The 12,109-nt window shown below is 38.9% G+C and overlaps 1 protein-coding gene across 1 annotated transcript in view; it reads left to right on the top strand.

Moving 5' to 3' along the window:
- SVEP1 (sushi, von Willebrand factor type A, EGF and pentraxin domain containing 1) overlaps window positions 1-12,109 on the top strand; it is a 117,827-nt gene that overhangs the window by 27,458 nt on the left and 78,260 nt on the right. The window contains exons 4-5 of the mRNA XM_064403058.1: window positions 10,969-11,127; window positions 11,373-11,552. Of these exons, the coding sequence (XP_064259128.1) occupies window positions 10,969-11,127; window positions 11,373-11,552 (339 nt within the window). The remainder of the gene's footprint in view (window positions 1-10,968; window positions 11,128-11,372; window positions 11,553-12,109) is intronic.

Raw genomic sequence — 12,109 nt, 5'->3', positions numbered from 1 at the left:
AAGAGGATGGAGAAGTGGAACACAGAGCACAGATTCACTTAAATGTGCAGGGAGGTTCCTGAGAGTCACTCTGAGTGTTTCCCTTCTCCCTTTCTGGCAGCTGCCACAGGGTGTTTCATTCTAGTTTAATCAACTGCCCTTCAGTAAAGTCCTTGGATCTTACAGGTGTTACTTTAGCACTTTTTGTCAATACTGATAGCAAAATAGGGGCCTTAGAAATGTAGGACTCACTTCCCTGGTATTCCTTCTTTACAGAAGGATTCCTGCATTGCAGAAAATTAGGTCATTGAAGAGTGGCTGTCTAGTGGGGGATGAAAAGCATGGTTCAGAAACGTTTTGAATGGCAGTTCTTCAGAGAAGGAAGCTGTGTTAGACTGAGGCCTGAGGCTGTGTATTTGGTTAAGGTACTGCAACATAATCTTTTTTGTCTTTCATCCCTTTTAATTTGCAGCAGTAATGTTCACTTTGTTAGCAGCCACAGTACTTAGTATTTAAAATCCTTTCTTTGGTTCAGATCTTCAGTGACACTATTCCTGCAATAGATACTGGGTCAGATCTGTTCTTAAGGACATCTTTCATATCTTGCAGAGGAATGGTGGGAGGGGGGGTGACAAGAACAATTGGGGAAAATGAAGTGAGAAGCAGTCAGTTTTCCAAATGTTTCTTGAACAAGCAGCAATTAGTATTAAGCATACTGACTTAGTTGTTATCTCAGTCCTCTGGCTTTCCATAAACACGACTTTATTTTGATATACATATTTGGAAAATATTAAAAGAATTCAGGGAATCCTGTCAGTTTCCATAAGAGTTTTGCTTGAGGAATGGGGAGTGGGATTTATGGCATTTTTCATGGTAAATCAGGAGTGCCAGTAGTGATTCCAGGAATTAATAGGAACTATAACATCAAGATTACAACAGCTTACTGAATTCTATGCACGGATAGTTGGTCTAGTTTCACAATATGTAAAAAAATAATTGGCAAAACCACCGCTTTTTATGGCCTGATTACTGGCCTGAGCCATTGCATGTCCTCCAGCAGTCTTAACCAAAAACTCTGTTTCCTACCCTGGGCTGCTAAGTAAATAAACATGGAAATAGTGACATATGTTCTCCATCTGCACAGTCATGTGCTATATCTTCAGTGCTCAGAAATGTTACTTAATAGGAGTATAATCACTGTTGTTGAAAAGTGTATTTAATGATAAAAATAAGGGATGTGGAAATGAGGCCAAGTTTGGCACCTAATGCAGTAGTGACAGTTTATTGAGGTTCTGGCAGAAATAGCTTCTCTTTCCTGTTTATAATAACTTTTACTTGCTGCATTCCCCATCTGTGATTGAGCAGTGGAACTACTCTGATCTGTAGAGAAAGGAGGCAGAAATAGGTATCTGTTTTTTTTTGGTTTGGGGTTTTTTTTAACTCCAGGATCATATGCACCAGAAGCTGTTGGGAGTGAGCGTTGGAGGCAACAGAGAGTATTTCACATTAGGCTAGCAAAATTATTCAGGAACATACAAGGCTCTGTTAATATTTTGCCAGAGAGAAAATTCACAATTTTTGTATCAATGAGAATGAGAAAATCTGAGAATGTCTCTTGACTACTCCTGGATTCCCTACACAACTGGTTTCTCTCAAGAAAGCCAGTTTGCTCACTGAGTTTGAGCAGAGAGTAATTTTTGGTTACTATTAAGTCCCAAGAATCACTGAACACAAAATTGTTCAAGTTACTGTGTTGGTGAACTTGGTAGAAATGGATCTTGAACCACCAGGTATGTTCTTCACTGCAGTGGCCTGTTAGTGTTGTGAAGATTGGGGTGCGTGCTTTGTCAGCTTCTAAACCCTTCTCCCTTATTTTGTTAAACTGAGCAATCCCAGGAGAAAGTGATGTGTTGAGTTGGCTGTAACATGAGACTCCTTCTCCCTGCTTCTGGAAGAAAGTGCAGGCTGTGCTGGGCAAGTGCTGGCTGGATTATGGTAATTTCAGCGAGTCCCAAGGGTTGCAGGCAGTGGAGATTCTCACTTCTGTCCAGATTGCTCTGGATGTAGCACATTAGTTGTTAAAGAATGAGTTTTTTCATCCCAGCTCAGACTCCTGTCTTGCCAAGTTGTCCCTCTTTAAAGCTGTGGATAAAGGAAATCCATTTCTTGTTTCCCAATGTGTGCCTCTAGGTCACACAGCAGTTGGCTGAGCAGCATATGCCGCAGCCCAGTGGAGCTTTTCAACTCTTCTGTATGTAACAGACGTCACTTGGGATCTGACCTAGGGGTAATTTTAGCCCTTTAGGCACCTAGTTGCTGATTATTAGTCCTTCCTGTTAGGGAGGCAGGTGATGGGTTGGTGCAAACATGTCCTTTTCTTGTCCTTCCCTTTTTCCTTCTTGGCCCAGTGCCTTTTGCGAAAGGACAAATAGAGATATTTGATGCATGGTAAAATGGTTAGACCAGGCCTAGAGAGCCCTGGCCTGCCAGTGCCTTCAGACGAGAGAGATACTAGATCTCTCAAGCAGGTATTTGCTCATCTATGTATAGCACAAATGAAGCAAAATGTTCGGATTCTCTTTAATGAAATTTTCTTTACGTCAGTCACTCTGTTTGTTGTGGTGTTTTGAATTTGCTGTTCTAAAAATGAATGTGCAACTTCACAGCAATGATAGTAAAACTGCAAGCAAGTGCAGCTGGTACAGGATGGTGAAACTCCTTTTCAGTGTTTATACAGTTAAATAGCAGGATGCTATCCAGAGCACTTAGAGCAGTAGTATTTAGAGTAGCATGTGCTATCAAATCGGCAGTGATCAAGGTTTGCTGAGGAATGTGTGTCTGTGATTATGATAAAGACCATGTCCAGAGAAGCCTACTGTATAGCAGTGCTGCTCTGAGCAAAGCATTTTCAGAATTTATTGTATTTCCCCCTTTGTATAAGGATCTCACTCTGCATGAAGTTTTAAGCAAAAAAACCCTTCACTTGCATGTAAATAAACTCATAAATAATCTTTATTTGCTTAGCAAACTTATAAAAAATTAAATAATTAACTTAATAATTAATTTAATAATTAAATAAAATATTAACTGAGTTAATTTTCCAGAAAGAATTTTTTGTACTTTTGGAATTGATTTTACACTTTTAGCATGATAACTTCTAGAAATACATGGGGACAGGAGGACATCAATCAGTACTCAAGTTGTAAAAATCAGAAGTGCTGGTAGGAACTGATATCTGTTGCTGGTAGGCATGTATATGTTTGGACATCTCCTCCAATGTGTCACCAAGGCTGGATTTTATTTCCATGCAAACAGCAAACTTGTAACTGTCTAAAATGCACTGAGACTTAAATCCAAGGAGCTTCTTTTCAATACCTGAATGTCACTTCTGTGTAGAGATATTGCACAAGTTGTCAGGACCTGTCTTGTGATTTTGTAGTTTGAATGAAGCATAAGTAGACTTCTTTTAAAGTTACAGTGCATGGAATCAGGAATTTTTTTCTTATTCTTAAGTAAGCCACATGCTTTGAAACAAAAATAGAAGTATTCTTCTGTAAAAGTTTATATGGTAATCTCTATCGGTAGTCTTTATTTTTATGATTGTAAAATATATAAAATACTTCTCACTGCTCTGTGTCCTTGCAATGCAAGAGTGGTTCCAGTATGAATCTGTTTAAGGCACTCACCTTGCTTGTAACATTTAATAGTTGGCCTGCCTCTTAAAAAAAGCTTTAGAAGTGCACATAGATGGATTTTCTATATATTTTCAATACTGCTGCTATGACCAAGGAGGGTGTTTGGCATTGAGAGTCTTTGCTTTGCAGTAATCCTCTGTTGAATGTGCTGGCCCCAAGCCTACCCAGAGATGCTCGGCACAGCCAGACCTCCCTGTGGAGAGGGTTCTCATTGGCATCCTAACATTTACAAGACGTGATACTTCCTGGGCTTATATTCTTCAAGCAGGCAGATTGTTCTCCACATTGTGGATGCTTGCAGTAGCAGGATGCGATGCTCACCCAAGGACTGGACCTCCTTCCAGGCAGCATCTTCTGCCCCATGGGAAGGCATCCAAGGTTCTCATCTTTACCAAGAAAAAGTTTGTTGTGACTGTTTGAAGTGCTTAAAAATCTAGAGCTAAATCATCTCAAAGTGTCTTAGCAAACTCTGCAGACTACTTGGCAGTGGAATATTTCAATTTTGTTGTCTGTAACCTCAACTGTAAGGTTTGAATGAACCATCCCCTGTATCTTGTAGAGACAGCTAAACTTCTGAATTGTTTCAGCCTGCCGTCTTTCTCTGAGAGAAAATTTGTAGAACTACTAAGGAGATGGAGGAAAATACATCAAATAAGAACAGAGACATCTAGCTTGTTAAATTGCTAATCATGTTGCTTTGAGAAGGATGCTTAAAAAATACTGACAAAGTACAGATGGATGAGCAGGTTCAGTGCCATCTCAAATTAATGCAGAGCACATGCTGGGAATAATAGGAGATATTAAAGAGCTGGAGAACATGCTAAGACTTAGAAATCCTTCCCTGATCCCTACACATAAAGGCAAGCTCAGGGTTTTCCTTTGCAGTCTATGTACAAGTCTTATATGTCAAATGTTTAACTGAAGCCATTTCCTTGCCTATTTTTTGTAATCCTAGCATGCTCCTGCGTTGTTTTTTTTTGTTTGTTTGTTTGTTGTTGTTTGCTTGTTGTTCTGTTTGAGGGCTTTTTGCAGCATCATGTTGCAGAAAGGTGGATTACTGCATCTGCCAAAAGTTTAGGTTTGTTTTTCCCTATCTTTCTAAAGGCATTTCATAATCACAATGTGGGCAACTCGACAAACTTACCATATAGAAAAATCTTAAGATAAAACATCTTCCTAGATTATAAAGGTCGACAAAAGCTGTAATTTCTGGAAATAATCTCTATAATAGAGACCCATCGTGTGGAAAGTCTTAGAGAAGCAAGCATGATGGTCTGTACTCCTACTGGCCCAGGCTGAGAAGAACTCATAAGATGGTTGCAGCAAAAGCCAAGAGATGTCACTGTGAAACACATGGAGATGGTAGAGGTCTAGGGAGTTCTGTGCAGCTGTGGCCTTCCATGTGTAATTCACATTCTTCCATTGCAGCGGTCACTCACACTTTAGGCATGCAGCATCAGCAGAAGGGGTTTTGGAGGCAGGAGGCAAGAGGCAGTTTGAGCAACACTGTATGCTGGTACTGCAGGACATCCCAAGAAGTCTTTGCTTGGTGTGGAATGGGATTTCCATTTCCTACATGACACCATTGCTTGTCCTTGTAAAGAGCATTTTATTTGGCAGACTATTGTCAAAAGAAATTAAAAATAGCCCCTTGTTCCTACTGCTGCTTCTAAGCAAGGATATGCTTGGCCCTTAGACAGATCATGCAGTACTTTATCATGTTGAGAGATGCAGATATGAAAGTAGAAAGATGTAGCTTCAGACTTTACTGTAACTTATCCATATATCCTTAATTATTAAAGTTTTAATTCACATTTAGTAAAATAAATAAATTTTATGGTCAGATCTGTTTGTGGTGGAAAATCCAATACAAGACTATTTGCAAACACAGCTACCAGAGCAGTTTTTCACACACATGAAGGTTACAGTGACAACTATTGGTTTGGTTTTTTTTTTTTCCCACTGTTGCCAAGGCATAGCAGTAATAGGTGAAGTAAAAGAGTGGAAGGGACAACCCACAGCTTCAGACTGCAGTTCTCCAAGGACATAAATGTGACTTAATTTGAGGTTTGGGTTGTGGATCTTCCACGTAACTTCCAGAAAATTACTAGAAACACAAGGAATCAATTGTCAGGTCTAGGATCCACACAACTAAAAATCTCCATGTCCAGTGTTTGGGGATTCTGTATCCCATGGGTTCCATCATTTTTAGTGGGCACGAGGAAACCAAGTAAGAATAGGTATTCATGGTGTACTGTGATTCTGGGACAGATGTGTTGAGGACCCATCCATGCAATCAATGTCATAAAAATAATTACAGTATCATAAACATGACTTGATTAAATGGCAAACTAGGCTTTCTTTCCTCATTGAAGATGTTTGCAGGCTGAGTTATAAAGACTATCTCCAGATTTGCATCAAGGTGTCATTTCATTTAGGCTTTGCGCTTTTGAGGAAAAAATGAGAATTATAGACTACAGCCATCAGAGTAGCTGGGTATCAATAGAACTCAGAGTGATGCAGAAGAGAACAGGAAATTGTCGCCTAGCTGATTCCTGCCATATCCCACAAAAGATAAATCCTTAATCAGATCCTTCATTAGCATAAAGTGTGGAAAGAACGGTTCATGCCAGGGATTACTTACTAAAGGTAGTTAGTGGAAGAAATTATGCATTGAAGAAAAATACAAAATCCCTCAAATTAATCTTTGAAATACATGGAGCTTGAGTCTCCTCTCTCTTAACACTGGGATAATTGGAAAATAATTCCATTTCAGTGACTTAGAGCACTAGGCTAGTAGGAGAGGAAATTGAGTTTGCCTGCTCTCCCAGGATTTTGAAACTTTTACATTTTTACGATAGACGTATTTATCCTTAAAATTTGTACTTGTACATTCAGAGGAAGAATTGTGATCCTGTGTCACAGAGTAGACAAACACTTTGTCCTATGTTCTCCACCTGTTTAAGTCCAGTCTTTGTGCCATTGTGGGGATTCAGTGCTAGTTGGCTTAACTTTGCTGATGGCTTTAGTATTTGCAGTTTTAAAAAAGCCAAACTGCATAATACATATTAATTGTTTGGTGAATCTCTGAAACAAACCTTTGTTTTTGTTGTCACTTTTACAATATTAAATTCTTGTGTAAAGATTAAAATGTCAGTTACTTCATAATTGTAGGAAGGTAGAATGAAATTCCTACTGAATTTAGAAGTCTGTTCTTTAATTTTTTAGCAGCCTTTTCTAACATTCCATGTTCACTGTTTATCTTCAAACAACATCTTGACATACAGGTGCGTGGTCAGTATGGTTAGTTGACTGAAATGTTTTTATGTCTGCCTGTGGGTCTTTGTTTCTGGCAAAGCCCTGTCATATTTCTTTTCTAGTGATTTCTTTTCTATGTGCAACTTAAGTATAAATAAGAAAGTGCCACCAATAGAATTATTGGTGGCCCAACATGTCATCAAGCCCAGTAATGTTCAAAACCAGAAGAGACATGCTCGATTTTCTTCAAATTTTTTGGTCAGTTATATACCCTAGGAGAAGATGTGTGAGGAGTACCATGTATCATTATCATTTCTGGTCAAAAATTTATTGCACTGTCCTTAATATAGACAGTAGAATATGCATGTGAATTGTTGATGAATATCTACCATTTCATGAAAGCAGGTTGTTGATGACAACTTCAATATGAGCCATCTTTTTGTGCTTGGGGAATTCAGGCCTTGTGCTCATTTGAGTTCGCACACTAATCCCTGTTTCCATATCCTCCCACAAAGAGGTAATCCTGTCGTGTAGTTCAGTAGTCTCATCTCGAGAGGAGAATTACATTGAATAAAAAAGCATTTCCTTGCTTCTCCCCTTGCTTCTGGGCAGAGAACAGCATTGTTCACATGTATGGAAATTCACATCTTTTGTTGGGGAAATCATGTTTGCAATGTGCATATGAGTTTCCTCTCTCTTTAAAGGCTGATACTGTTAAAATTCTTTTCCCATTTTTAAATTCTTGCCTCTTTTTGTTATTCTTGACAGTGCTAAACTGGTGCTTATTTACACTGTTTTGAGGCTTTTTACACCCTGACATTGCTGGAAAGGGAAACCAAACCTTGAAAAAAAATTAATTGTTTTTACAGATTAGGACCAAAGAATATGATCTTTCCCTGTAGTCAGTTTTTTGCTGGTACAGGGTTGCTGAATACATACAGGTGACTAGAATGAAATTTGATGCTGCTTGATCCTAGAAGATTCCTGACTGTATGATCAGTTATGGAGTGAGCCACATGTGTTCTTCAGATGAGTTTGTCCCTTAAGCTCTGGCTTAGCTTTGACTCCATCACCGAGTGTAGTCTTGGTCCATGCTGTAGTGCTGGCTTTGATGGGTCTGCAGTATAGCTGGGTCAAATGTGAACAGTCTAGAGCAGATGGCCAGGGCTCTGCTCATCCATAGCTGATTTTGGATGGTTTCAGCATGAGCTGTGGCCAGGCTAATCTCTGTGACTATTATGGAAATTATGAAAATGCACAGTGTGCTTATGCTCTATTCTTAAATCATCTCTTTGACATCTCAGGATAGGCTGTGTGATCTCACACCCTTGGAAATATCTCTGTAAGCCAGTGCTTTCTGGCAAAGATTCTGAATGAAACTTGTGTGGAGTTTCATAGTTTGAATATGTCTGGGGCATATGTGGTATCAATGAGCAGGGATTCAGACTTGAAAAAAATTCTATGTAAAATGCCAAGTTAGGATATAGTTCAACTTTCTCTAAAGGTAGTGATAAGCATTTAAAGCATACAAAAAGAACGAGGACATTTCGGAAAACATGTTTTTCTCAGTAGAGACATTAATAACCATCTTAACAGTGTTATTTACCTCCTGCTGCTTGACTGGAAAGAGCAAATTGTAAGTGTGATTTCAGAATTAATCATTTTCTTCAAAGCCAGACTGATTCAAAGCTCTAAGCAAATTACTGGGTTTATTGTTAAAAATGCTCACATCAGAGAATGGGTGATTACTTCTTTTCCATAGTTCTCAAAACGGAACGAGAAAATTGTTGCTGATCTTTATTTTTTTTAATTTTAGGTGAGGTTGAAAGGAAGAGAGAAATTAGGTTGAGGGTTTATTGGTTTATGGGGGGGATTTTTTGGAATGAAACACCTAGTTTAGATGTAATTTTATATGGCATACATGGAAAAAAAGAGGCTAATTTACTTCAACTGGCATATGGAGGGTATCTCTGTCACAGAGCAGGTCCCCTGTGATGCTTAATTTTCACTCTTTCCTGTGTCCTCTTGGATGCACTTCATCACTTTGTGCTGGATACGGTTTTAAAAAGGATGCACAGAGACCTTCACAAAGTGCCAGATGGAAATATTTCTGAGATTTCAGAGCAATGCCTCTGATACTCTGATCATCTAAAGCAGGAGAGAATATTTTGGAGACATGTGATGTCCAAGGCGGGAATATCTGCACAGAACAAAGGATAGAAGCAGAAGTCCAAAAAGACTGTCTTGGATGGGAAGAAAAGGTGAATTATATGAAAGGGACTTTTTTTCCCAATACGTTTTTGTTTTCCCAAAACAAAAATTTAAAAATCCCATCTCTAAATCTGATTGGATTTTTCTGCCCTATTTCCTTTCTGAATTGCTTTGTTTTTTATCTCTTACTGAATAGGCATTGTCATTGTCTCTTTAAAAGTGTGTTTAAAATACAAATTCATTAATCCAATTTCAGCACCCAAAATTGCCTCTTAACTGGAAGCCGCTCAGTTGCTTTCTTCAAAAAAAAAACACACAAAGTTTTTTGAAAAACCAACAAAAGTATTTTCTCTGGAAGTTATCCAAAAAATCATCCTCCTTCTGGAAAGTGCCACCTGTTCATATTTGCTGATTTTTGGGGGGCTATATTCCATAAAACTTGGCTTATGAAAGCCAATTCTGTCATGACAGGTGAGGAAAAAGGAGAATGGATTTTCTTTTGCCTTTGTTTTTTGGATTTTTTTTCCAGTTGCATAGAAAGCAGTAGGTTTTCATTAGTAAGACAAGAGGCAGAGTATCTGTGCATCCAAGTCTCAGAATAGACCAAATTGGTTACAACTACCAAAGAGAAGGTTGAATATCTGAACTCCAGGAAATACAGCTCCACAGGAGAGACCAGTTCCACAAGCAAGGCACACCTAACTGTGTAAGGAGGAAGTCACTTGAGCGTGTTTATGGTTGTACAGTTCTTCATACCATTCAGAGCTACATCAAATGTACCACTTGGCTGAGGGGAGAATGAGAGAGTCTGACCTGCAGTCTGAAGGAGAAAATGGGGTGATTTGACAATTAAGTTAATGGAGTGAGAGTTTTTTGGCTGGGTTTCAGTGTTTCTATTGCATAACCTTTTCAGAATATTTCCTGAACTTTTCATTAGCAGTTACATTTTTCAGCACAAATATCTTTGCATTCTGTTTCAAGTGGTAATCTGGTCAATCAAAATTTCATTTAGCAGCAGCTGCTGTGTTGTCCTGTTGATTAGTCACTCCCCTAATTCACACATCTTGTGAAAGAAATACAAATAATTACAGTGATTTTCTGAAAACTAGAATTCAAAGCAGAGAGCAGTAAGGCTCAGCGCTATCAAGCCTATCTGAAGTTCTCTGATGAGAGGTGCCTTTTCGCTATGCATTTTCCCTGCCTTAGAAAACATCATCTAAATGTTCTTAAAGCTTGTGTGTGTTGGTGCACAGAATTAAATGCAATAGTGCAAAGGCTTCAAGGAGTAGTTGCTTTGATTAATTCCTTTATTGTTTGTGCCTCTCACATTTTAGCACATCTAGTATATAGATCACATATATCCTATGACCATAATGTGTAAATCAAAGGCAGGGCGTTTTGCTGACTTGTATGCTTTTAGCTATGAATCTGTATGCATTACACGTCTCATAGTTTTGAATGGCAAGGATTAAGTTTGAACTAATTTTTTACTCTTCTGAATCAAGAATGTCTTCATAAGGTCTGCACAGGTTTTGTCAGTGAAAATCTTGTGTGTCTTCTGAGACTGGGTTTCTTTTCAAGGTGATTAATCATGGACTTAATGTCAGTCCCCAGACAGTCACTACAGATCACTCCACCGAGTCTGGTAGGCATTAGTTCAAACCTGTTAAGAAGTGTGCAGTATTTCAAGTGGAGAATGCTCCTGCCCTATGTGACACTGAATATATAAATGAAACTGTAGAGAGAATAAAGCAACACACCTGAAAAAATATGCAAGGTCAAAGGTGACTGTCCTGAATTCCTTTCTGCTTTCTTTTGCTGAAAGCTTGTCCACCAGGAACGTACAAGCCTGAGGGTTCACCAGGTGGAATCAGCACTTGCATCTCATGTCCTGATGAGAATCATACTTCTCCACCAGGAAGTACCTCCCTGGAGGATTGCACATGCCGGGAGGGATATCGTGCTGTAGGACAAACCTGTGAAGGTAAGTGTTTCCATCCACAAACAGAATACCCCTGGAATGCACAATACAGTGCTGGGACAATTTTTTTATGTGGTTTTGTACTCTGAGGGACATGTCAAATTGCATGTAATATTTTCTCTATCATTTTAAACCAGCAAAAATGCCAAGGTACAAGCTGAATTAGAAATTCTAAAAGATCGTTTTCCTTCAGTGGCCTATTGCACTCCAGCTAGTAACCACTTTGTTGTGTCTGTTTAACTATTTAGTTGTTCACTGCCCTGAACTGAAGCCCCCTGAAAATGGTCACTTTGTCCAGAATGTCTGCAACAATTACTTTAATGCTGCCTGTGGAATCCGATGCAAGACAGGATTTGATCTCATTGGAAGCAGCATCCGGCTTTGTCAACCAAATGGGCAGTGGTCTGGATCAGAGGCTACTTGCAGAGGTATGTGTTTGAAAAGCATTTTTTCTGTTGTTCATTCTTAGCAGTGGTTTTCTTCACTCATTACATGGTCAGTTGTGCAAATCTGATCCTGTTAGCCCTGTCTCAAAGTACGTTCCAAAGGCTGGCTGCCAGCCCAATCATTCAGTTTCCTTCATTTATAAAATGGAAGGGGGACTTCTACAACAGGAAAAAGCAGAGCAAGATTGACCAGATGGACAGTCATTTGAAAGTGAATATACAGACTCCTTCTTTAAACCTCTCTGCACCTCTGTCTACCTAATTTGTATGAATTTTTGTATCTATCCTGTATAGATCCAGTGAACCTACCAAGTATTTAAATAGGTAACAAGACCTTTCCACCTGGCTGTTTTAGATCATCAACCATATTCTCAGCAGAGAGGGCTGTTGGTGTTGGGAGACATTAGCCATTAAAGAATTCCATTTTGCTTTCTTTCAATTTCTTCTTACCTAAAATAGGAAAGCCTGGGACTTGAGCAGGATCTTCAGAAGACTTTTGAGTGGAATTTCAATATGGAATGACTTAAAATACCCTAGAA

The sequence above is a fragment of the Passer domesticus genome, chromosome Z (genome assembly GCF_036417665.1).
Source record: "Passer domesticus isolate bPasDom1 chromosome Z, bPasDom1.hap1, whole genome shotgun sequence".
In the NCBI taxonomy this organism is placed as follows: Eukaryota; Metazoa; Chordata; class Aves; order Passeriformes; family Passeridae; genus Passer; species Passer domesticus.
Note: the sequence above shows the minus strand (reverse complement) of the source record. Positions and strands in the feature narration are given on the sequence as shown.